General features: G+C 53.5%; 1 protein-coding gene across 5 annotated transcripts in view; it reads left to right on the top strand.

The window, feature by feature from the left end:
* AK8 (adenylate kinase 8) overlaps positions 1–25,820 on the top strand; it is a 129,875-nt gene that overhangs the window by 27,297 nt on the left and 76,758 nt on the right. For all 5 annotated transcript variants that reach the window (XM_027035491.2, XM_027035487.2, XM_027035488.2 and 2 more), the window contains 4 exons: positions 18,323–18,404; positions 19,158–19,229; positions 19,828–20,028; positions 23,172–23,303. In XM_027035491.2, coding sequence (XP_026891292.1) covers positions 18,323–18,404; positions 19,158–19,229; positions 19,828–20,028; positions 23,172–23,303 — 487 coding nt within the window. The remainder of the gene's footprint in view (positions 1–18,322; positions 18,405–19,157; positions 19,230–19,827; positions 20,029–23,171; positions 23,304–25,820) is intronic.

Here is a 25,820-nt window from a genome sequence, read left to right on the forward strand (position 1 = left end):
ATTGATAACGAGTTTGCCAAGTCAAATTAAACTCTTACATTGCAGATCACCAGGCTGGAAGCGTTCAGGTCTGTTTCTCTCTTCCCGCTTCAGGGCCAAGCTGCTTCTCTACTGCTTAGGGCTGTGCTGGCCCCGTTTGGCCGAATGTTGGGCGTTACTCCTTGGGCATGAGCGTACCCGAGTCACCGGGACTGGGACCTGGCCGCGGGATGGGGGCTGCATTTAAGAGAGCCAGAGACAGCCTTGCACGTGGGGCTGGTCCAGGATGCTGAGAGCTTCTGGAACCAGGGCGTGGTAGCTGTGGAAGGGAGTAACCCTTGGGTTCCTACCCCAGGAATCTCATTCGCCCTGAGCAATGTGGCCTCCTCGCCCTGAGCAATGTGGCCTCCTCGCGAGCCACAGCTGCTCCCTGACCCAAATGCTGTCCTGGTGGGGGCAGCTCCATGGTGGTTCTCGGCATCAGCGAAGGCAGGTGGCAGGATCTCCCCACACCCCCTTAAGATTTCCTTTTTTTTTCTTTTTATTAAAAAAAATTTTTTTTTAATATTTATTTATTTCAGAGACAGAGAGACAGAGCACAAGCAGGGGAGGGGCAGAGAGAGAGCCAGAGACAGAATCTGAAACAGGCTGCAGGCTCTGAGCTGTCAGCACAGAGCCTGACGCAGGGCTCGAACCCATGAACCGTGAGATCATAACCTGAGCTGAAGTCGGACACTTGACCGACTGAGCCACCCAGGCGCCCCTCTTTTCTTTTCTCTCTCTTTTTTTTTTTTAATGTTTACCTATTTTTGAGAGAGAGAGAGAGAGCGCGCGCGTGAGCGAGTGGGGCAGGGGCAGAGGGAGGGGGACAGAGGACCCGAAGCGGGTTCTGCGCTGACAGCACAGAGCCTGACACGGGGCTCGAACTCGCAAACTGCGAGATCATAACCTGAGCTGAAGTTGGATGCTCAACCGACTGAGCCAGCCAGGACCCCCCAGATTTCTTTTTAAGATGCTTACGATGCCACACCACCTCATGATCCAGGAGCTCAAGCCAGAACTGCCATGTCCTGGCTGTTCTGCTCCCGGGTCAAGAGTGTTCGCTTCCCCTGGCTGCCTTGGTGCAAGAGAGGCCCGGAGCCCCCCCCCACCCAGCTGACTGCGAGAATAAGAAAAGACCCCGGGTCTGGCAGGCAGGTCGGCAGACTCAGCTTCCCGACTCAGGCCCTCCTTTTGGCTTCGGGCCAGGCTTTACCCAACCCCATCTGAAGACATAGAAATGTTACTTTGTGTAAGTTATTCTCGTAAATTACTCCCTGTTTCTGGTGCATAAGCTTCAACCTGGAATTCGGAAGTGTGGAATTGTGGGGTTGAGTCACTGGGTGTGTTCCCCGGGGGAGATAAATCACCTTGAACTATGCCTCGGAGATCCAGGCACTGGGTCCGGACACAGGCTCCAGCTGGACGGGGCTGCTTTGTTCATATCATTTTGCGTTTGTTTGTTTTTTAATCTCCGTAAGTCACGAAGTCATGGCTTCTGGGGCAAAGCTGGTGCTTCTCACTTCTGTGACTTTAACTGCACATCCCAATCTTGCCCTCAGTGACCCAGGTTAGTCTCTGAAACACGCATGTAACTTCTATAAACCTCTTGAGCTTACCTAAAAGTTTGGTCTGCACAGCACCTGCAGTGTGGACAGAGCGTAAGACCAGGCATCCCTGGTCCTTGCCAACAGCCGCCACGCCACCATCATGAAGATGGTGATAATATTTACTATTAGAGTTGTCGGTTAGTTCTAGCGTAAGTGAGATTATTATGAGTTCTGTTGTACCGTACGACTCTATCGTGCATAATGAATACTCTTGGTTGATTTAATACTATTGATTCGGTATTTATAATGATTTTAGTGATATCATTGTTATTGTGTTGGTGATGGTGGCCGGAGGGTGCCTGGACTCCAAGGACTTGGGGCGCCTGGCCTGGCACCTGGCCCACAACACCACACCGCAGGGGCACAGGGCGCCTCTGCAGTGAGGCCGTCGATGGAGATCCCCGATGGGAGCGGAGGGCTGAGGGCCGCGTCCGTGACCTCACGCATCCTGACAGCAGCCAGGTAGAGGAGGCCCTGCCCTCACTGCATTTAGGGCCGCAGAAGCTGAGGCTTGCAGACGTTGTGTGCCCTGCCGGGGGTCCCACGGTCCGTCCCAGAACAGAAACGCAAACGCGGAGTTCTGCTGTTGGCCACTGTCTTCTTGGCTCCCCGGTGCGCGCTGTGTCCCCCCCCCCACTTCACGAGGCCTCCCGCCCTTGTCCGTGAACGGCCAGGCCCAGCTTCAGCTTCGAAGCCCCTTCCGGCCTTTGCGTTCTGATTCTGATCCCGTCCAAGCCATTGTTACCTGCAGCGCAGAGAAATATCTCCTTTAATTTGTTTTAAAATTCCTTCTGAGCTTCAAGGGGCATTCCGTACCTTTTTCATCTCTTCCCGGCGGAGACAGGACTTCGAGAGCAAGAGGTGAGGCTTCTAATTATGTGCTTTGGTTGTTCGGAAACAAAACAAACCCTCATCCAAAATAAACAGGCTTTCTTGCTTTTAGGGGAGAAAAATGACACATATGCATATTCATTTATATGGTAATTATTATTATTTAGCTACACAGGGACTAGAATTGGTAATTTAGAGCACAAAAAGGAAGCAGGGAATAGCGTTCAGGGAAAAGTAATGCGATCATAACCCATCAGGATTCTGTAGTTAATGTTGGGGGTTTTTTCCTTCTCTTTTCCTTTTTTTTTGGTCTAATGCAATCTCTTTGAAGAATCTCTTTGAAGTGACCAGCAAATGCGTTGGAGAAAGACAAATTAGCACTTTGTATTGGAACGGTGAAAAGGACGTGGGCTCTACCTGTTGGGGACCCATGGCCTTTCTTTAGGGACAGCCACGTTCTAGAAGTCCGAGAGCTCTTCAGGCAACATCTCTGAGGGCGGAGGGAAGCTAAACGAGGCGGCGAGTTCAGGAAACGTGGAGGAAAAGGCTCTAACACCAGAGAGATTACAAGTCTTTTCTTCTCCAGAGTCATAGTGCTCTCCCGGGTTTGGATTACTGAGGTCCCTTTCCTTCCTTGGGGACCTAGCCCCTCCCCACAGCTACCCTGCTTGCTTCCCAGCCCCTTCTGCTTATCGCTGCAGGGATGGCTTCAAGAAAATGAACAAATTCATTTCTCGACTGCAGTACGTTCAGACGGCTCAACATTCCAAAGGCGCCCAAGTCCCCTCAGCCGCTGGCTCCCTTCCTGGAGGCAACTGATGTTAACACTCCCTCGAAAGGATGTTTATATTTTATACCTAGAGAAGTGTTTGTCTTTTTAAAGCAAATGTTAGGCGTCCTCCACCGCTGAGCACCCTGTTGCTCTCCAGCCTTCTCGGGCGTCCATCCTCAAAGTGCTGGAGGCCTGGGCCTGCCCGCTGCCCAGCTCCGTCCCTTTGCTCCTCTCATGTCCGCTGCCTTTCACCCCTCCTCCAGCTTCACCTGTGTGGCCCCCTCTCGGGGTCTCCGCACACTGCGTGTGGGGCGTAGACCCTGGGTGGGGGGACTTCTGGTGGTTTCCCTCCCCCTGGTGTCCGCGACCGTGTAACCCCCACCTTGAGTGGGAGCAGGTCCAACGGAAGAGGGCAGAGGTGAGGAGGGGTCAGTCCCATGATGTTGTTACATTATCTGAGACTTCGTCCGAGTGGACCGGAGAGACAGAGTCTCCTTACTGGCTTGACAAGTCAGCTGCCGTGTTGGAGAGGCTCACGAGGGCGGCCTCCAGCCCGCGAGAAACCAGGGCCCGAGTCAGACATACGGCAGCACGGGAGGGAATTCTGCCAACGGCCAGAATGAGCTCAGAGGCGGATTCCTCCTCTGTCGAGCCTCCAGATGAGAACGCAGCCCGGCCCCCACCTTGACTGCTGCCCTGTGAGGCCCCCGCAGAGAACCCGGCTGAGCAGCCATCAGCTCCGAGCCCGGGAAATATTCGCAAAGTGAATGAGGGAATGCCGCTTGGGTGATTCCCCCAGTCTGTATCCAGGGAAGTGAAATCTTATCCCAGCTGGCTGGTGGCCCAAGGAGGGAAGGTGCTTAAAATACAATGTGACTATGCCGTCCAGTCTGAACAGGTTTCAGCAACAGGAACATATTTGTCCTAAGGCTTCTCTGGGGAGGATATTTGGATTGTTGCCCTGGCTTGGTTTACGTAACTTGTGGAGACTGTTTAGTGACGTTCCTCATCACATCTTCAAATTGTTTTCCGTTATCAGTGCTTTCAAATTCCGCATTTGGCCATGGCCCCCTACAGCTTGCCGAGTTCAGCTGCTGCACCCCTAGGGTGGTGTTGCGCCCCGGGCCTCCGGGGTTCAAGGTTTGAGGACCATCTTCCAGTTCAGTCTTGGTGCCCTGTGCACAGACTTCCTGTGTCTTCCCTCATCATCCTTTTAATCGACTAGAACGAGGGTCAGCCAACGGGGCACTTGATTTAAAAAAATTTTTTTTAAATGTTTGTTTAGTTTTGAGAGACAGAGACAGAGCACGAGTGGGGGAGGGGCAGAAAGAGAGGGAGACACAGCATCCGAAGTGGGCTCCAGGCTCCGAGCTGTCAGCACAGGGCCTGACGCGGGGCTCGAACTCACAGACCGTGAGATCATGACCTGAGCCGAAGTCGGACACTCAACCGACTGAGCCACCCAGGCGCCCCCAGGACACTTGATTTTAAAGTATTGAATAAAGGCATATCATAAAAGTGCACCATATGGAGGGATTCCAATTCGGTTTACCATTTTTTTAAAACAGTGTATTTATTTTTTTTTAATTAATTTATTTTGAGAGAGAGAGAGAGAGAGAGAGCGCTCACGCGCGCGCACACACACACACACACACACACGAGTGGGGGAGGGGCAGAGAGAGAGGGAGAGAGGGAATCCCAAGCAGGCTCCTGGATGTCAGTGCAGAGCCCGATGTGGGGCTTGAGCTCACGACCCCGGCATCATGACATGAGCTGAAATCAAGAGTCAGATGTTTAACCAACCGAGGCACCCAGGCACCCTGCCTTCTGTGAAAGGTTTTAGACAGGATGATTTCTAAAGACACTGTTTTAGGGGCGCCTGGGTGGATTCTCTCCCTCCCTCCCTCTCTCTGCCCTTTCCCTGCTTGTGTGCTTGTGTGCACGTGTGCACACTCTCTTTCTCAAAATCTATACATAAACTTAAAAAAAAAAATCTTCTGGGGCTCCTGGGTGGCTCAGTCGGTTGAGCGTCCGACTTTGGCTCAGGTCATGATCTCACAGTTCGTGAGTTCAAGCCCCACGTCGGGCTCTGTGCTGACAGCTCAGAGCCTGGACCCTGCTTCATATTCTGGGTCTCCCTCTCTGTCTCTCTGCCCCTCCCCCGCCCATGCTGTCTCCGTCTCTCAAAAATAAATAAACATTAAAGAAAATTAAAAAAAAAATCTTTTACACAAGGAGAAACTGAGGCCCAGTTGGGAGAAGGGACTTAGCCGAAGTCAGAGCCACTATCACACCGAGGTTCTCGGCCACCTGGCTGCCGGGCCCAGCTCGGGCCAGGGCCTCTGCTGTTGTGCAGACCCCTGGACAAAGGCGTTTTTGTGTCACCAGAACCAGACTGAGTTGGGAGGCCATGGGTGAGAAAATCCTGGCTAAGAGACAAGGGAGAAATGTTGTGATGTGTGGTCACCTTCCTCCCACCGCTGTGCGGTGGAGACAGAAAGGCTGGTAGCCGATGACCCTGGCTTGTCAGACGGTGGGAGTTGATCACCCAGGAAAAGGCAGCAGCCTCTGAGCCTCAGAGGTGACTGATGGGCCCCGCAGATGGCTTGTGTCCGCCTCTGCTGGCCGGGCCTGTCCCTGGCGGGTCTGGGCCGGTGGGCCAAGGGGACCCGGTGCGGGGAGAGCCACGCGGGCCTCAGCACAGGCCTGTGTGAAGCTCCTGAGGTCGCAGGTGGGCCTCATGGGCCCCGGGGGCCGCGGTGCCCCGTCTGCAAAGCTGGGCTACCTCGCTCTCCCTGTCGAATGAGACCTCCAAGCCAAGGGCTCAGCCCTCGGCTCTGAGGTCCACTTGGGCAGGTGAAGAGGCTTCTCTCACGCAAGGTGAGTGGCTGGCAACAGATCACGCACGGACGGGCCAGAGAAGGCTGCTGCTGCTTCCTGCTTCACTTCGTTGGAGTCCCGTGCGCCTCTGGGGTCCGCTCGTGGCCCGCCAGCACAGCGTGCGGTCAGAATCATTACTCGAGTGAGTCCTGGGACATCCTCACAGCCCGCACGGGTGAGAATTAGCAGTCTTTCGAATGTAAGGCCGGAGAAAAAGAAAAAAGTCAATGGAATTTAAAAACCAGCTGGAGTCCGTCTCCTACTTCTGTCCACGTGCCTTGGTTTTTCTCTGATTCTGTGAGCTTGCACTGGGGATGAGTTCTACCCCCTGGAGGTTAGGACTAGCTCGAAAGGTGGTACGGCGTGAGGCCGAACGTAAGCCAAGTTCGTAGAACTCGCTCCCCTCGAGGGCCGCCCTGGGCTGTCGGGCAGAGACCTTTAGCGTGAGCGAGACAGGGCGCGGGCCCCCTTGGTGCCCAGCTGGCGGTCAGTGCCCTGCTCAGTCATGTTCTCTGTCACAGCCATGATGCTCAGAGCCCCATCCGAGGGAAGCCACCCTCTGACTAAGGAAGACCAGACCTCCGCATCCTTGCATCTGCTCCTGGTGCGCCAAAGGGAGGCCCGTGGGGACACCACGCCTGTCGCCCGGGTCACTGAGTCCAGCCGGCTCTGCTCAGCCCCCAGCAGTTGGTCAGGTCTTCCTAATGCGCCCACCAGATGCCCGGAGTGGAAACCCGAACACGTCCACGGGGGCGTGTGTTATCTACCTGGGATGTAATCAGGCCTCGACTTCAGTGAGCTCAAAAGACACGGACTTGCCCTGTGACTCATCGGGCCTGTGGTCTCGTCGTGGTAAAGATCAGGAAGAATAAGAACGATGGCCCGAGTGAGGCCACAGCACAGGCAGCAGAGAGCAGAAGTGGTCCCTCAAGATAAAGACACAAATAACGGTTAGCCAGTCCTTAGCAGCACACGATACGTTCCAGACACTGTGCCAAGCCGGGAGGCATCTTCTCCCGGGAGCCACACAACTGTCCTGTGAAGGGGTCAACGACTAAGACTCACGGGCACCCACCGTGCGCCACGGCCTGCTTTCTGTCGCGTCGGGGACAGAACGGAACAAAAGACACGGTGCCCGCTTTCGTGGACATGTGGTGGGCGGTGCAGGTGGGGGGGACAAGTGCTGCCGTCCTCCCATCCGACGGGAGAGGAGGCCGCGGCACCAGAAATCCGCTGCCGATCCCAAGGTGGGAAACGTGTGTTACCTAAAGGAAAACAGACCTTCCAGAACGTCTGCAATCATCTCCCCCCTTGAGCTGAAGAAAGAGTGTCCTCGTCAAAAGCCAGACTCTGGCCACACTCCCCACGTCCCTGGTCGCGGGGAAGGTCCACGGCGCTCACCGGAAGAGGCTCACACCCCCAGCCCCACACCGACCAGCCCTGCGCCGGGCCCGGGGTGGGCGCTTTACTGCACATAAAATGCAGAATTACACTGTGTTCCCAGACTGACCTGGTTTTCTTTTCTTTATCCCCTTTAGCGTCACGGAGGCTCTCAGTTAAGAGAGGAGGGGTCGGTGCGGCATACTTTTGGCCACGGAACCAAAAGTTCAAAGTTGACTTGGCAGATTTCTGGAGCCTTTTTCTTCGTCCCTTTTTAGGCACAGATTTATGCCTCCCTGCCCATGACGCGAGTCAGTATTTATGGTGGAGACGCTGGCAGAGTAGAGGAACCTGAGTCTGGTCTGCAGAACCACTGGCTGTTTGTTTTATCTGTCCTTGTGGTGTCATCGGGCTGGCATTAATCGCCCGGCTTTCACCCTCTGACGGGAGGAACACAGGACTTTCTTGCCAATGTTTTGACACCCGCGGGTTTATGGATGTCACTTGCATCCTCTGAGGAGCGCGGTTTTATTGATCAACAGCTCTGCTGAGGCCCGGGGCCGTGTGCTCCTCGAACACAGACACGGTTGGGATCGCAGGGCGTCAGAGGGGCGGCCCAGCCTCCACTCAGAAAACTTACGGCACGCGTCACGGTGAGGCAGGGCTCTGAGGGGGGCCGGTGAGTGCACCCTCCGGGATCCCTCATCTGGGGGATGTTTCCGGACCCTCAGTTGAGGCCGTGCTTGGCCAGGTGGCCAGGTGGTGTGCCTCAGGGCCCGTTAATGGCACGCGTGGCCCAGCTGTCTGCAGGCCCAGCCCGTGACGATCCCTCTCACAGTTGTTGGGAGGAGAAGCGGGTGGCAGGGATGAGGCACCGAGTCTGATGCTTGGGCGGCCGTAACCCTGGAGCAGCAGAGAGTATCGAGAGGCACGGCGGTGTTGGAAACAGGATCGGACGGGGGACCAGCGGGTCGTCACCTGGGGCAGGTGGAGCGCTGTTTCGGAGGTGGAGCGGAGCCGGAAACGCCGGCCGGGGGGCCCGAGCAGAGGGCGGCAGCCCCTCGTGTCCTTGGGCCCTCGGCCGGCCGCCCACTAGGAGCAGCGTGGTGCGTGCCCCAAGGCTGGGACGCGCTGGGCACTGCCACTCCTCCAGCACCTGCCAGATGCCGTGCTAGCTCTTTGTGTGTGTGTCGTCGCATGCGGCCCCCAACCCCAGCAGGGCGGGCGCTTCCCAGCATGCCTGGCTTGCAGAAGAGGAAACAGTCACACGGTTGGGAGACGGGGGTCCCGGGGTGCCCAGCTGGCTCATTACCATTAGCCGATGGGATTCGAAAGAAACGCGGAAAGTCGCATGGGTGTGAGCGGGCACGTATTCGCTACCCCCAATTTTAATTCTAAACAGACTACTTAAGCGGGGGGCGCCTGGGGGGCTCCGTCAGTGAAGCGTCCGACTTCGGCTCAGGTCCCGATCTCACTCACAGTTTGTGAGTTTGAGCCCCCGCGTCGGGCTCTGTGCTCACGGGGCGGAGCCCGGAGCCTGCTTCCGATTCTGTGCCTCCCTCTCTCTCTGCCCCTCCCCTATTCATGCTCTGTCTCTCTCTGCCCCTCCCCTGCTCATACTCTTTCTCAATAATAAACATTAAAACAATTTTTTTAAACATACTACTTGTAACACTAACTACAAATCAGAGTATTGGACAGAGTACAAGAGCGAGTGTGTATCCCATTGGCATGCCTGTCATTTATTGAGACTTTGTGGCGCCCCCCAGTATCTGGTGAATTCTCATTCTCTGAAGATATAACGGGTTTTCTCACATTTCCCTTTGCAACAATTGGCCAAGTGGGGCTTTTCCTGGAGGAGCGGCCGGGGGTCTAGTCTCTGGAAGTGGAAGATGGAGGATGAGGACCCGAGAGGAGAGGAGTTCAGGAAGATGTGGGGAGCGGTCCCAGCCTCCGGAAGGTTGAGAAGTGAGCGGAGGGAGAAGGCTGCGTTGACTGGGACACAGGGAGTAAGGGTGGGAGGGCGCTTTCGTGAGGGAGTGACCCGACGCAGGGGAGACGGAAGGACAGGGGCCAGCAGCACTGGGGATGGGGTGCCGGAGCCTGAGGGACTCCTCGTGCAGGCGCCCAGTGTCGCCCAGGGTGCTGCCTCCTTGTGAGATCTGGAATGAGCTCTGTGAAGTCACCCCTTTGCAGATTCAGCCTTTCTCAGTCTTGTGGGAATGCAGCTTCCCTGGCGCCCCGATTGCGGTTAGGGGAGAGAAAGGAACTGGTGTGTGTGAAGTGCCTACTTCCACTCGCACTCTGCTGTCACACTTGCCATCGACGACCTCATGCAGCCATTTCAGTGATTTTTCCCTGTAAGGGGGTTCTTACCACCCCCACTTTACAGATGAGCGCACTGAGGCTCGGGGCTGGGTAATTGAGGCGACAGAACCGCGAGGTAGGAGCCACGATCTGGACCCAGCCGTGGCTCCCTCCGTGGCCAGTGCTTTCCCTGCCCGCGGCCCTGATGGGCAGCATGGGGGTCCCAGGACGAGGGGAGAGCTCCAGCTTGAGGGGAGGCGGGAACCGAGGGCTGTCTGCTTCGGTGTGGGGCTGTGCCTGGTTCAGTGAACTTGGCACGGAGAGGAAGGGGTGAGGTCGGAGGAGCCGTTTGGGGTCTGGATGGGGGACACCGCAGTCCCTGAGGGTGAGCCCCGGGGGCTCTGTGCACTCAACCATCATGCTGTGCTTAGGAGTTCCCCGGAGAGGAGTCATTCTAGTTGTTGATCAGACTTGGGGTCCTTGTCAGCCCCTCCTGCCCCTTGGTGGTGGTGGGGGGGGGGGTGCCCCTTCCTTTCATGATCTCAGAGAGCCAGCAGGGGTGCAGGACAAGAAACAAGATGCGGGACTGAAAGTAAGTGACATTGTGATGTTCAAAGCACGGGAGAGGTGAGTCAGTCACTGGTCCTGTGGTCACTGGTCCTGTGGAAGCCTGCTTTTCCTGCATGATTATTAATAACGTGCTATTATTCACCCTTAAATGTCTTTGTTAGACCATAAATCTTTTTTGTAATGTTTATTTATTTTTGAGAGAGAGAGAGCACGCGCGTGTGCGGACGAGTGGGGGAGGGGCAGAGAGAGGGGGACAGAGGATCCGAAACGGGTTCCGCGCTGTCAGCACAGAGCCCGACACGGGGCTCGAACTCATGAACCACGAGACCATGACCTGAGCTGAAGTCGGACACTCAACCGACTGAGCCACCCAGGCGCCCTGTTAGACCATAAATCTTACAGTTCCCCTACGTAGAGGTCACCTGGTCCGTTTCCTCTCGATTCACAGATGACGTTCAAGGCCTTGCACAGTCACCAGTCAGAGGGCCAGCTGAGAAAAAGCGATGAGTAAGACAGACTTGGGGCAGTCGGTTAAAGAAGCCGGTGACGGTTCACCCCCAGGGCAGGCCCGCTGACCTTTCCAGTATGGAAGCACAGGGTGTGTGTAAATACCTGAATGAATGAATGAATGAATGAATAAATAGATGGGGGAGTGAATGAGTGAATGGATCTTGCCCCATCATAACAACGTGATGATTGTTTGCACATGTGCTGGACCCCAACCTGCGGTCCCGTGTGGCTCCTGCTCATCCTTAGGGAGGGCCCCCGGCCCGGCGATGGCAGATGGCCTCGAGTGCTCTGGGACGGGTCCGCCGTCGCCGAGACCACTCACCGGACTCCCCTCGTTCTAATCCAAACGTGTTTTCCTCATATCGTCTTGAACTGGACCACTTTCCTCAGGTCACATCCAGAATGTCAGTTATTCCTGTTTCCAAGAGACCACCTTTCTAAATTATCTGTATTAAGTTCTGCAAACTTACATAGGATTCCTTCTTGCGAGTAGGTAGAGAAAAAGAACATAGCTCGTCTCTCTCAGAATTATAATGCTAATATATTATAATATAATATAATTATAATGCTGAAGCTGGCCCGTTCTTTGTTGCCAGGCACTGTGCCTTGTTTTGTGGGTACTTGCTTAGAGTCCGTATTTAAGTATCCCAACAGCTACGGGCTAGACTGCGGTTACTGCCCCACTTTGCAGATAGAGCAAGGCCAGAGGGATTGAGGTGACTGGTTGGAAGTCATCCAGCTGGCAGTGGCACAGGCCGGTTCCAAAGCCCCTACGTTTCACCCTCCAGATAATCTGACATCCTAAAGGGCAGGTCTCATTTTGGAGGAGGTGGGACCACACCTCGGACATGCCGTAAAGTGTTTGAGCGGAATGGCCCCATTAACTGGATGTGGTTGGATTACCCATTTCATTCGTTTCCAACCATGGCCGCTGTGTCTGCACCTGAGAACGAGATGCTATACCCTGAAGTGAGTTATGTCCCTAATGGGCTGCCTCAGTGGCATCCCAGCCTCGTGGGGAGGGGGGTGGGTGGGATGGGACTGGTCCGTCTGGGGACGGAACAGGGTGGTCTTCAAACTGGGTTTTCCTCTGCAGGGGATCTTTGGGGGCGCCAGGGACATTTAACGTAAATTCGACTTTAAAATATCTTTTTTAGCTATTTGGGAACAGTCGCGTCTGTGCTGTCCCAGGTTTTAACCCCCTGGAGCTCTCTGGCTTTTCACCTGCAGACCTAGGACTACCAGCTGGCCCGGATCCGCATGTTTGTGCGAAATGCCACGCTTGTGTCGCTGATGAACAACGGTGGGATGGACCCTGTCGGTTATTTAGAGCGGTCGCCCCCGCGTGCCCCTTTGAGCACGTGCCCTGCTGCTAGGCTGTGCACAGAAGGCCAGGCAAAGCCCGGGGCACGCCTTGCTGGAGGCAGGGCCGGCCAGGAGGAGCGAGTTAAGGAACGACCTGCCCTGCTGCATGCGTATACTTGAGTGGGGTCAGGAATGCCAGCAGAGGCTGCATATTGTTTGAGGCTCAACTTGGAAACAAAAATCCTCGCCGGCCATCTTTCGGGTGAGCTGGATACGGAAGGCGTCCTAAGAGTACACGGCAGACCGAAGGTGCCCGTGGTTTCGTATAAACCAAAGGAACTGCTACTGAGGCAGTTTGATTCCAGCTTTCGTCCGTTCATCAAAACGGTCCTCCTGTTCTCTCGGGTCGCCTTTGGGACACGTCAGTTTCCCAAACTCGACCTTCTCAGATGCATTTCTTTCTGGCTGGTACCGTCTCTCCTTTCTCCTTCTTTTATATGTTGGGAAATCACATCATATTTCATTGGGAAAAAAAAATAAAAAAAGAGGGGTAGCTGGTGGGCCTGTGGTGATCTTTTGATGCTTCCCCTGGTTCAGACTTGGAGCTGAGTGAATCCGATTCGTCAAGTCCAAATCTGCAGCCTCAGATCGCCCCCTCAGGACCGCGAGGAATCAGCACTCGGCTCCAGGGACGGCCTGGTACGGTCTCCACTTGGAGCGGGGAGCCCGCAAGGGGGCTTCCCAGGGGGACTTTGGCGGAGAGGGGGGGGGGGAGCGGGGGACGAGGCATCGGAAAGGCAGAGGGCCCGGAGGGCGGGCGTTTTACCGAGCGGAGTTGCTAATTGTGCTTTAATAATAGTCAGGAGGGCAGAGAAGGCCAGTGTTCACACAGAGCAGGACAGCCCGCTCCGCGTCGGGCCGCGCTCCGCTGGGCCTCGCCAAGTTCCCCAGGCTGGCTGGCTCCGTTCGCTCCCTTTTTTTTTTTTTTCTCATCCGTGACATCTGCTCGGTGCTTGTCCCTCCTGTGATACCGTACCCCTCGCAGCTGTGCAGACCTCCGGCTCTGTGCTGGTGCATGGGGTGCCCTGAGCATACGGCCTTTTTGATGTGTGATAAAACAGAACCGAGCCACGGGGGTATGGCGAGCGAAGGCATCAGAATATCAATTAACCTGCTCTGAACAAAGCTGAGGCTCCAGAGCGGAATAGACATTTCACTGAAGTGTCAGGAAGACGGATAATGTATTCTAATTAGGGACTGACGGATACCTCCGCGCTCAGCCACTCCTGGTAGTCGGACCCATGAACCTAACGAGCGTGTGCCACCATGGCACCGGCCGGGCGCTATTGACTGATTTATGACTTCTTGCTTTGCCAGAGTGGGTGGCCATTAAGTTGCTCTCGGCCAAAATGGCAGTGTCCCTCCCCCCCCCCCCCCCCACCTACCCTCCGAAAGCGTGGTCCATTTTGCAACTGGGTAGTTGCCCACATTTGTATAAATGCAAGAGCTCAGTGCCCCGCCCGGGGTTTCCATCTTGAGGATGCCCCGGGACCACACCCCGTGATACGGAGGCCTCGGTCACCACCCTTCCTTCCCGGGGAGGACTGACTGGGGTTCCGGGGGGATGAGGAATCTCCATGGCTGCCTTTGCCACAGAGCACGTGCGTGCTGCCCTAAGGGGTCCCTTGGGGACCTTAGGACCTGGGTGATCACACCATCCCCCTGAGTCTGGGAGAGCAACCCCGGGGAGCCGGTGGCCTGGGGTTCCCTTCAGAGCCCCCCCCCCCACCCTCTTTTAAAAATGTCACATCCGCCCCAGAATGACGCACGAGTGAGGCCAGGCTAATTAGGGAGATGTTCCTCATTTTGCTACACTTTTCCTGTGTAATTGGTAGGCCCACTCTCTTCCAGCGAGAAGTCGGTGAGAGCTGTTCCCCTGAATAGTTCTAAAAGCTCTGGACCACATACTGATATCAGCTGCAATTTATGGGCGAGATGATAATGATTGCTCGGTAATGCAATATTAAACGCCGAGGTCTTTCTCGGTGCTGAGCAGAGCCGGAGCTCCAACCTTCTCCCAGCTTCAAAAAGGAACTCGAAACGGTCCCCAGCAGCCCCCTGCCCGGCCCCGTACCAGAAGAGGCGATCGGTGGGCCCCCAGCCCCTACCCCCCCCCAAATAAAGAAAAACTGAGGGGGTCTGAACGTAGCTCAAGTTCAGAAAATTTTGGTTTGGCTTCCAGAGCTGCGAGCCGGGAGCTCGCAGACGTCGCGACTCCCGACTCCCATGGCAGGTGCACATCTGAGGTGTTTGTTCTTCTTAAGGGCCGCAGCCCGGCTCTAGGCCGGCTCTAACAAGGACTTGAGGGAGCAAAAGGCTGTTAAAAATTTTTTTGCACTTTTGCTTCATTAGTTCTAGAAACCCGGGTTCCGGAGGCTGAGCGCTTTCCTGCATAATTTAAGAAATTAATGAAGGCATGCCTGATTTTTTTCAGCACTCTTTACTCTGTAAATTTGTTTCGTTTTTTTTTTTTTTTTTTTTTTTTAACTGTCAGCGGAGGCCTTTGGAACCTAAATATTTTAATATTGAAGAAATGCAGGCCCTTTTCTGGTTAGCTCCGTTTTTAGGAACATGCGGTGTGGTGGAAATCAGGTGTTGTGGGTTGTAAAGGACCTTGAGTCTGAGTTCACCCCCAAAAGTCCACCCTCTGACCTTCAAGCAACCAAGTTCTCCTGATGACACGGGGGAGGGGGAGGGTCTCTGGTGGGGGTCCCCTCCTGAGAGCCAGTGTCAGAGACTGTGGCTTTCTGGGGTGGCCACCTGACCCCCTCGCTACTGAGTGGAGGCTCCAAGGGTTTCCTGCTTTGTTTCAATTCTTCCAAAGCTCACTTTGTATCGGGACATCAGATCGAAGCCATTAAAAAGTGTCTGTGGGTGTGTGTGTAACTCTAGACTCCCAGGACTTGAAAGGACTTCAGAAGTTGTTTAATGTGAACATTGCTGAGGGACATAAAACAACAGTTTAGACAAAAGGGAAGATAAGGTATTGATACTGTGAGACTGTCAACTCTTCATGAATTTATTTACACATTTAATGTCATTCCAGGGGTGCCCAGCTGGCACGGTCAGTGGAACATGTGACTCCTGATCGCAGGGTCCTCAGTTCGAGCCCCACGTCGGGCGTAGAGATTACTTTAAAAAATTTGTTAAAAAGGGGCGCCTGGGTGGCTCAGTGGTTAAGCCTCCGACTTCAGCTCAGGTCATGATCTCACAGTCTGTGGGTTTGAGCCCCGCGTCGGGCTCTGGGCTGACGGCTCGGAGCCGGGAGCCTGCTTCAGATTCTGTGTCTCCTGCTCTCTCTGCCCCTCCCCTGCTCATGCTGTGTCTCTCTTTCTCAATAATAAACATTAAAAAAAATTTTTTTTTAATGTGTTAAAAAAATTTTTTTTTATGTTTATTCATTTTTGAAAGACAGAGAGAGACAGAGCACAAGCAGGGGTGGGGTGGGGAGAAAGGGGGACACAGACTCCAAAGCAGGCTCCAGGCTCTGAGCTGTCAGCACAGAGACCAATGTGGGGCTTGAACTCACAGACCGTGAGACGGTGACCTGAACCAAAGCCGGACGCTTAACGGACTGAGCCACCCAGGTAGCCTGAGAGAACATAATTTAAATGCAAGTGAATATTTACGGGCGCCTGCTGTGAGCAAGGCCTTTTTGCACATCCATACAACACCAGATCAAGAAAAGGCTGTTAAATTTTTTTTTTGCACTTTTGCTTCATTGGTTCTAGAAACCAGGGTTCCGGAGGCTGAGTGCTTTCCTGCATAATTTAAGAAATTAATGAAGGCATAGAGGCACTAGTTGATTTGGCCAAAAATTTATGTGGTAAAAAACAGCCCCCCACACAAAATTTAGAAAGTCAAAGACAATCTGCAAAAAATATCGGCAACATTGTTTGCCTCAAAGGGTCTGTGGTAGTGTTTGCCAAAATAGGTTCATTCTTCTTATGTAAAGAGCTCTTGTGAATAAATAAAAGGACAAAACCCCAAGAGGAAACTCGCTAGATAGTATGAATTGACATTTTGCAAAAGAAAAAAAAATTCAATTACCGATAAACATGTGGAAAAAATATGGAACCCCACTAACGATCAAGGAGACGTAAATTAAAGCAGCAATGGCAGACTCTACTTTGCTGGACAGATATCCCCCCCAAGATAATGCCCGACATTGACGAAGATACAGGCAACAAGTGACCTGCTATTGGATTCCTACGCTGGTCAGGGCAGTCCTGTAGAGCAACATGGCGGAATGTATCACGTCATAAAAGAGGGTGTTGACTGTTAGAAATCTATTTCCAGAATATTCTGTGTGCCTCAGGATACACTTACAGCGTTTTTAAAAATAATGGTGAAACACAGGACTGAAACTAAATCAACAACAATATGGGATTGGTTAACGTTTGTCAGGTCAGTTCACCTCCTGCCCGGCAGCTGTGGAAACTTCCGGAAGGGGAGCATTTTGTCACATGGGAAAATGTTCCAGAAATGTTTTTGCTGTATGAAAAGTACAGGCCACAAGGTAGTATGCCCAGTGTGATTCCTTCCCCTGCCAGGAAAAAGATGCCAGTCGCTGAAGGCTGGAAGGAGCTACAACAAAGTGTCGACAGTGGCTAGTCTCGGCCGGTGGTGTTACCGGTGACTTGGCATCCTCCACATCACATCCAGCAGTCATGTGTTTCTTTCACAATTGGACTTACATGGTTCATAAAGATAAATGTTCTAGACCAGTTCCCTCACTGTATGTACCCAGAAGGGGCTGGAGCCTGAGGGATTTCAGCCCTGGAACAGGTTAGCCACAGAACAGAAACTTGAACTCAGTTCTCTTACTGCTCCAAGATTTGGGGCTTGTTCTTAAGAAAAGCGGGGTTTTGTTTGGACTCAAGCGATTCCTTCTCCCAGGATCTCTCACCTGAGAAACCCTCTTTAAGAAAGAGGGGCGCCTGGGGGGTTCAGTCTGTTGAGTGTCCGACTTCAGCTCAGGTCATGATCTCGTGGTTGGTGAGTTCGAGCCCCGTGTCGGACTCTGCTGACAGCTCAGAGCTTGGAGCCTGCTGCGGATTCTGTCTCCCTCTCTCTCTCTCTCTCCCTCTCTCTGTCCCTCCCCGCTCATACTCTGTCTCTTGCTCTCTCAAAAATAAACATTAAAAAAAACTTTTTTAATTAAAAAAAAAAAAAAAAAAGAAAGAATCCACAATGTGGAAAGAGCCATAGGCACAGCACCATTCATCACAGCGTTATTTATGATGGCAAGAATCACTAGCAGTTGAAATGTTCTGTCGTGGGCATGTTTAAGCAACTGTGGCATGTTCACTGGGCAGAATGTGGCAGACACTGAAAATGGTGGCAATGGGCAGGCGTGCCTATTTGAGAAAGTGCTTTGGTGGCTGTGAGGTGTGATGGAAAAAATTAGGACACAAAATATGTATGTTGTGATTATGGTCACAAATATAGGATTCAGAAGGGAATGTAATAGGGACACCTGGGTGGCTCAGTTGAGTGTGTAGTCACCTTTGGCTCAGGTCATGATCTCAGGGTTCATGAGTTCCAGCCCCGTGTCGGGCTCACCGTTGTCAGCGCAGGGCCTGCTTGGGATCCTCTATCCACCCCTCCCACTCTCTCTCTCTCTCTCTGAAAATAAGTAAACATTAAAAAAAAAGAAGGGAATATAACAATAGAAGAGTACTTGTTAAGGTGGATGATGTGGCTATCAGAAACATTTACTTTCTTTTGTCTTAAAAGTTCCAGTTTTTTGGGGTGCCTGGGTGGCTCAGTCGGTTGAGCGGCCGACTTCGGCTCAGGTCATGATCTCACGGTCCGTGAGCTCCAGCCCCGCGTCGGGCTCTGTGCTGACAGCTCAGAGCCTGGAGCCTGTTTCGGATTCTGTGTCTCCCTCTCTCTGACCCTCCCCCGTTCATGCTCTGTCTCTCTCTGTCTCAAAAATAAATAAACGTTAAAAAAAAAAAATTAAAAAAAAAAGTTCCAGTTTTTTAAAATAACACTATTATATTCCTTTCATAATTCCAAAAAAAAAAAATCTAAAAAGTAAAGATAGATGAGTACCTCTCAATTCTCTGCCTAGGGCTGGATTCTGGATGGCATTCCTGAAACTCGGGAGCAGGCCCTGATGATCCAGACCCTCGGGATCACCCCCAGACACGTCAGTGAGTAGCCTGTGGCTGTCCCCAGACCCCAGAAGGGAATGCCCTGCTCTGTATTGCCCAGTCCCAGTGCCCACCCTCAGCCCTGCACCAGCCAGGACCCAGCAGGAAAAAGGACAGCACAGTTGAATTTTATAAAGCTAAAGGCCTTTGAGGATCGCTGTCAGAAAAATGGAGTTTTAGGGTTGCCTGGGTGTCTCAGTCAGTTAAGCGTCCAACTTTGGCTCAGGTCATGATCTCACGGTTCATGGGTTCAGGCCCCACGTTGGGCTCTGTACTGACAGCTCGGAGCCTAGAGCCTGCTTTGAGTTCTGTGTCTCCCTCTCTCTGCCCCGCCCTCACTCATGTCTGTCTCCCTCTCTCTCTCTCAAAATGACTAAACATTAAAAAAAAAACTTTAAGTAAGAAAAATGGAGTTTTGTTTTGACCCTGGCGGTTCCTTGTTCCGGGAATCCCACCTCTGAGAAGCTCTCTTTAGGAAATAATCCAAAATGTGGCAAGAGCATCCCCACCAAGACGTTGCTCATTGCGTTGTTACCGTGAAAACTGTTAGAGGAGACGTTCAAGTGTGGGCTGTCCGCTGGCCTGAGACTGTGCCTTTGCGGTTGGGTGCTGAGCAGACCTCTCTAAGGGAACGTCGGGGGTGGTCGTTACATAGCAAGAGAGACGCAAGACAGGTTATCAGCCCCCGAGATTCAAGTGTCTGGGACCCGCCGCCCAACCTGCCTGGTTGTGCTCTCTCCCTTCTCTGTCCAGTTGTGCTGAGCTCTCCAGACACCGTCCTGATTGAGAGAAACTTGGGGAAGAGAATCGACCCTCAGACGGGAGGTAGGACGTCTCCACCCCCTGCCTGCTCCGTGGGGTTTCAGAGGTGGTCAGTGATCGGTTGGAGTGACTGACAGCCCCACCCCCCATTTACTGAGCCCTTCTCCGCTCGGGGTGCCCGCAGAGGGCCACACGGGGGCCGCACAGGCGGGCACGTGCTCCAGTGTGGCGGGCTGGGCTAGACCCGTGGGAGATGGTAAGCCCCGGCCTGGAGGAGTCGGGGCAGCAGACAGACCTGGGTTTGTGGACTCTGGCCCCGCCCCTTTCGAGACTCGGTTTTCTCACCTGGACACGGGGTGACCCGTGCCTTGTGATCGGATGGCTGTGAAGACGAGCGTGTGCGGGTGGGGTCCGTCAGAGTGCCCGGCTCGGAGCACGTGCTCCGAAGTCGTGGCCGCCCTTCTCGCCGTGCTGAGAACCCTCGGCGTTTTGTTATCGTTAACAGAGATGTCAGAGCAGCTCCGGAGGCAAAGCGCATCCGCATGGCTCCGGGCGGGCTCCCAGGCTTCGGCCCCCTGGACGGCAAGCCCCCGGCCAGATGCCCTGGCAGCCTCGGCGGCCCCCCGCGGGTGACTCTAACCACGCGCCTGTCCCCTTGCAGAGATTTATCACACCACCTTTGACTGGCCCCCCGAAGCGGAAATCCAGAACCGGCTGGTGGTGCCAGAGGGCATCTCAGAGCTGGAGACGGCACGGAAGCTGCTGGAATACCACAGGAACATCATCAGGATCCTTCCGGCTTACCCCAAGATCCTGAAAGTCATCAGCGCCGACCAGCCGTGCATGGACGTCTTCTACCAGGGTAAACACACAGGCGGTGGGTTTCCCAGGCACCTTGGCCCTCCGTGACCCTCCCGTCCTAGGGTCCCTTAATGTGGCAGTGATGCCAGGGACCAGGATGTGCTGGAGACCCTGGGAGTCAAGTCCTGGACGGCCTAGGTTCCCTGGTCTAATAACGTTCTACGATCGGCGTGGCCAGCAGATTTGATAATGAGGGGGTGGGGCGGGAGGGACAGCGGGGGCAAGAAGTTTGGCCCTGGGGGTGAGGGAGAAGGAAGAGAAAGTTTGTAAAAATTAAAACAGACATGCGCACAGAACCCACGGCCACCGCACACACACACACACACACACACACACACACACACACACACACATGAACCGGGCAACACAACTCAGGGGTTGTGAGTCCATGCAGAGCAGGGGAAGTGGCCCCACCCCCTCCCACTGCACTGTCATTGGAGCAGTGACAAAGGTCCACAGAAAGCACCTGAAGCAGGTGCATGTGTGCACACAGCCGTGTGGAGGAGGGTGAAGGTTGAGCCTGGAGACGTCGGAGCCGGGGGCCCTGTGTTCACACGTCGTCCCCACCACATGTCAGCCGGGCAGTCTCCGGCAACCCTTGTACCCCTCTTGGCCTCAGTTTTGTCATCCCTGAAGTGGGAACAGAAATCTTGTCTTCCTCCCAGGCTTGGGTGAGGATTACATGGGAGTCTGCAAATCACATCTCCATAGCCGCGAGCCCAGCATGGGTGCAGAGAGGCACTCAGTAAACATCACACCTCATTGCTGTCGGGCCTTGGCATCCTGTCCAAGAAGGCCAGGGAAAGTTAGACTAGTTCGATCCCAGAGCAGCTGAATTATCATTCAGAAGTGTGTCCGCGTCCGATTATCCCCTCCTAGGCAATGCTGAGGAAATGACACAATAAAAATGCCAGCACGGAGATCTGAGACACTTGATAGCCGACAATGGCCTTTTGGGGTGCATTCCCTCAAATCTCTTTAAGAAAAGTTTTGTTTTGCGGGGGAAGGGCTTCTGAGCTCCCTGGCCTGGCAGTTCCCCTGGCCCCCACCTGCCCGTGGACTTTGCTGGACTCACAGCCCAGGGACAGCGGCCTCGCTCCCTGAGGAGGTCAATCAACCAACGGGTGGATGTCTAGAAAATGTCTCCACTTTACAAGCCGGGCTGTGGACACCTTACGGTTTTCCAGTGATTTTGCATCTCAGAAGGGTCTTTAGTAATCTACACTGCACTCTGAAGATAAACAGCCACTACATTTATCTTATGGCACGGTTCTGAATTTACACATTAATTACTTCCAAATCACTTAATTAAATTTAAAAGTTCAGATGATCGTTCATAAAGAATTCATGCCTGGAATTGTAAATAAAAATGTGAGTGTCTGAATATTAATTATTATTAATTAATAATGCAGACAGATACATTGAAAATTGGAGTGCGGAATTCTGTGTTGTTTTTTTAATCTCTCTGCAGTGCATCCAGCAACCACATATTTTTAAAAAGAATAATTAGATGTTGAGACTGTCTGGGGGATCATTACTTCTAATTAACTTAGTTATTTACTGTAAATTAAGCATCATTTGTAAGCAGGCTTCTCTGCCCGTAGTGTCTGTGCATTTCAGATGGCCGTGGATCTAGGAAGTTCTGAGGCTGGAGGGGCCTTGCTTGAATAGCCTCCAGCTTATTCTCAGGGGCTGAAAATGTCACCCCAGCCGCAGGTGTGGGAGCATCGCCCCAGCCCTGCCAGCTCCCGGTAAAACGGGGCAAGAACGTAACACATCTCGCGTGGGAATGCTGCACCCATCGAATAAGACGAAGTCCGCAGAGTGTTTATTTAGCTTAGTGTTTAACACATGCTGGTAGGTATGACGTTGTCATGAAGACAGTTAGAATCACCACCTTTACGACAGTCGGTTAACTTACCTGTGCCTCGATCTCCAAAGAAGGGGGGAGTTGCGGTCTCTAGAACGATCCTTCCAGTTAAAAAAATCCTACAAAGATTTGAGAGCTCAAAATTCATACAATGAACATCCCAGGGCTTCTCATGGGCCCCCCACTTCCATCCTGGGGACATTGGTGGTTGTCACAACTTGGAAGTGGGCCACTGGCACCTGGTGGGTGTGCCCAAACCCCTGGACCAGGAACGTGCCCAAAATGCCATGAGCACGCAGTTGGCACACCCTGGTTTCGGGGGTGGCTGGGTCCCTAAAGGCCGCGTGTTGGCTCAGCCCCTTGCTAGAGCTAAATCCGTCCAAAGGCAGGACAGCCACCAGAGGGCCGTCCGTGGCTGACCCTGCGCAGGACGGTCTGGGTCCCTGGCAGGAGGCAAGGCTAGAGAGGGAGACCTGTTCTGATATGGGTGGCTGGGGAGCTGGCACCGGCCCTCGGCATCAGCAGGTGCCAAGCTGCCCTGTAATGGCCTCCTCGGCTGCTTGCACAGCCCCTCCCCCGTGCTCAGGTCAGGGGTGACCTGGTTTGCTGTTGAGTCACCTGAGTGTTGGAGACGCTGGCCCCCGTGCCTCCCCCCTTTGTTCATCAAATGCCAGGGCGTGCCATGGGCCAGCCGTGCACCCACATCTGCCCACTCCTGGGACCTATTTGGTCACTGTCTCTTTGGAGACTCCCAACAAAGTTGGTGTCACTGGAGCGCAGCCGCAAGTTATTCTCTACCCATGTCCTTTAGAAGTCCCCGGACACGAGGCCCCCTGCAGGCCTGATGCATTTATCAAAGTCTAGATCTGACACTGGGAGACGCCCGGTTCCAAGCTTCAGGCTAGAGGCTCGGCCCAGGGTCAGTGTGGAAACATCCCAACCCAACCTTGTGCATCCTGTGTGCTGGGACCAGCCCCCCGTCGACCAGGAGGGAAGCACAGGTGTTAGGGGAACCGCAGGGTGGACAGTGCTTCGGAGGTGGCTTCTCTGGATCCCCTGCCCCCCTCTGCCTTAGTGCCCAAGCCTGAAGCGGATTTCCTTCCCCACAGCTTCGCCCCGTGGCGGCTGGCGGCCGGCAGCCGCCCAGGGGGTTTCCACGCGGCTGTAAACGGGAGAAATCGTCACTGTTCTTAAGAGCGTGAGCGCAGGTGCCTTAAGCTGGTTTCCCTTCCTTTAGGACCTGAGTTTACTATGCCCATATCCTCTCTTTCCAGCTCTGACCTATGCCCAAACCAGCCATCGATCTAATGCCCCGTTCACCCCGCGGGTGCTGCTTTGCGGGCCCGTGGGCAGTGGGAAACGTCTGCAGGCTGCCCTCCTGGCCCAGAAATACGGCCTCGTCAACGGTGAGTGCCCCGGCCGCGCCCTGTTTCCAGAACCTGCCCCCGCCCCCCTTCCCCCACTGCCCTCCCAAGCCTTCCCACCTTGTGGGCGTGGTGAGAAGGAGGTCAGTGTTGCTTCTCTTTCTTGCTCTCTGCCGTCAACAGTTTTCAGGTCCGTCTTCGCAGGGATGGTTCCTCACAGAGAATATGGCCATAAAAACATTAACCAATAAAAACACGTCCGCCGCCCAAAGAGCCCATGCATTTTCTAGTCATCATATTTCACTCCTTGGGAGCAGTGGTTTCTCTGTGCTCTGCACCAGGGGCGCTTCCTCCGGCCCCTGCGGTCTCCCCGGAAGCCACAGCTCTCGCATAATCTGGAGTTCTGCTGCGGATTTATTTTCTCCGGTCCCGTTTGGCTCCCCAGCCCAGGCCAGCGGGTTTACGGGCAAACAGTTTCTGAACCAGAGGAAGGCTTCTCGAAAGCTCGTACAGTTTCAATAAATATTTTACCAGGAAGAGAGGGAAATACTGAAATCGGTTCTCCGGGCCTGTCCCGAGGTGGCCCCCGGCGGTCTCGGATGCCAGCCTCCCTTCAGGGGGATAAAGGCCAGAAAGGAGGAAGAAGCGGAACAGACAACAATGCGGCTGCCAGGAGTGAAAGGGCCGCCCCCACCGCCACCGCCGCTTCTGATAAATGCTCCGCAAGCCCGAGTAACCTCTAGCTGTGAAGGAAAAACGAGACCCGCGCCCCAAATGTAAAAATACGCATATATACGTCTCCAAATCCTGCAGATACGCCCCGCAAATATCTATGTATACAAACAAGCACGGATGTACATGTACCAGCCCAGAAGGATCAAGTTTCGAACGAAAATGCCTTTCAAGGAGGTGGCCTCTAACGTAAAGTTCCAAAGCCACTGAGACTAGCCAGGAATCAGCGACGAAAATCCTACCCGGGACGTGAAGATAGGGAGCGGAGCGATTGTTCTGTTTAGTAATGAAAAATAGTCGTACTAGTAGCCTCGTGAAAAAAGCAAACGGCAGTGCTCTGATTTGATGAGTACGGAAAGGCACTCTGGATACCTTAGGGTGAAAAATGCTTTGGCTTGCACCGATTTGAAAACAACAACAACAACAAAACAAAACAAATTATTCAGGTAACTTGTTCTTTAGGTTTTACCTCTTGACTTATTACAAGGCTCAATTTGCAGCTACGGTTGTGGTGTCTTTGCCGAGAGCGAGCACCAGTCTGTTGGCCGCTGCACCCACGTGTTTATCAAGGGGACTGTCGTACGAAGGGCTGGAACAGCGTGAGCGGCCGAGGGCGGCTCCGAAAGCCTCAACAGTGGTAGAGCGCCAGGCCTCACGGAAACCGTTGTCACTATGCTGGATTTTGTTTACACAAACAGAGTCATTCAGGAAAAACGTATTTAAATTCACATTGCTTTCCACGGACCAATCACGAAAAATGAAATCATAGGCCTAGATTTTTTCCCAAACGGAAGATCAGAGCAAGCTCATCACGGTTTCTGTTTTGTAGCTAAAGAGCCACGTGGGGGCCTTTTCTGCTAATCCAGCTAACTCAGAAAGTTCGCGTTTCTCGAAGGCGTTCCTGATAAGTACAAGACCCCGTGAGGCCCATCTGCATCCAGAGCTCAGGGAACGGCGGGGTCCCCTGTGGCCACCCCCTGGCTCGGCTCTCATGTCCCCATTTCCCGGCTCTTCGGTTGTGGGCAAACAGCTCTGAACAAGCAAACAAACCAACGTTCGCTCCAACAGGGTTGATTGGAACACTCGTGTTCACAATTGGTTGAGAGTATAAAAAGGCACTTTTTGAAAGACAGCAGGCACCGTGGGGTCACATGTGAACTGTGCGCATGCTCTGGCCCAGCGATTTCACTCCGTGGGTTTTATTCTACCGAAGCACTCAGATGTCGAACAAGAGATGTGAGGGTGCATGCTGGAAGAGAGGCGACCCCGAACTGTGTTAATAAGGGGGATAATTAAGTAAGCTGTGGGAAACCCATACACTGGAGCATTAATTATTTAATGATGAATCAACGTGAAGGGGCAGCTATTGAAAAGAAACCTGTAAAGTGACTTGATGTTCATGATATATTGTTAAATGAGAGAGGGGGTGGAGAGCCAGTCGCTCAACAGTGTTCAGGGGATGATCTCCTTTCCGTTTACAATGTGTGTTAGTGTATGCTCAGAAAACATCAGAAGGAACATGCATACGCCAAACTGGCTGTCTCTGTGGAGTGGCATGTTCTACAATTCTGATTTTTTCTTTTTGTAGCGAGCGTGAATTTTCTAACCAGAGACAACCGTGAAGAATTTTATTCCAATGTCATAATCGCCCTCATTGAGTCCCCGCTCTATGCGGTGCCCTTTATTGGCACACAGACAGGGAAGATGTAGAAAGAACCAGAGAGGAATGCATGGATCCGGGTGCACGACCAGGCTGGGAGAGGGGAGCAAGCAAGGCTGTCCAACCTAGTTCCATGTCTGAACGTGTCCCCAGCCTTGGTCCTGGGA

The sequence above is a fragment of the Acinonyx jubatus genome, chromosome D4 (assembly GCF_027475565.1).
Source record: "Acinonyx jubatus isolate Ajub_Pintada_27869175 chromosome D4, VMU_Ajub_asm_v1.0, whole genome shotgun sequence".
NCBI classification, from domain to species: Eukaryota; Metazoa; Chordata; class Mammalia; order Carnivora; family Felidae; genus Acinonyx; species Acinonyx jubatus.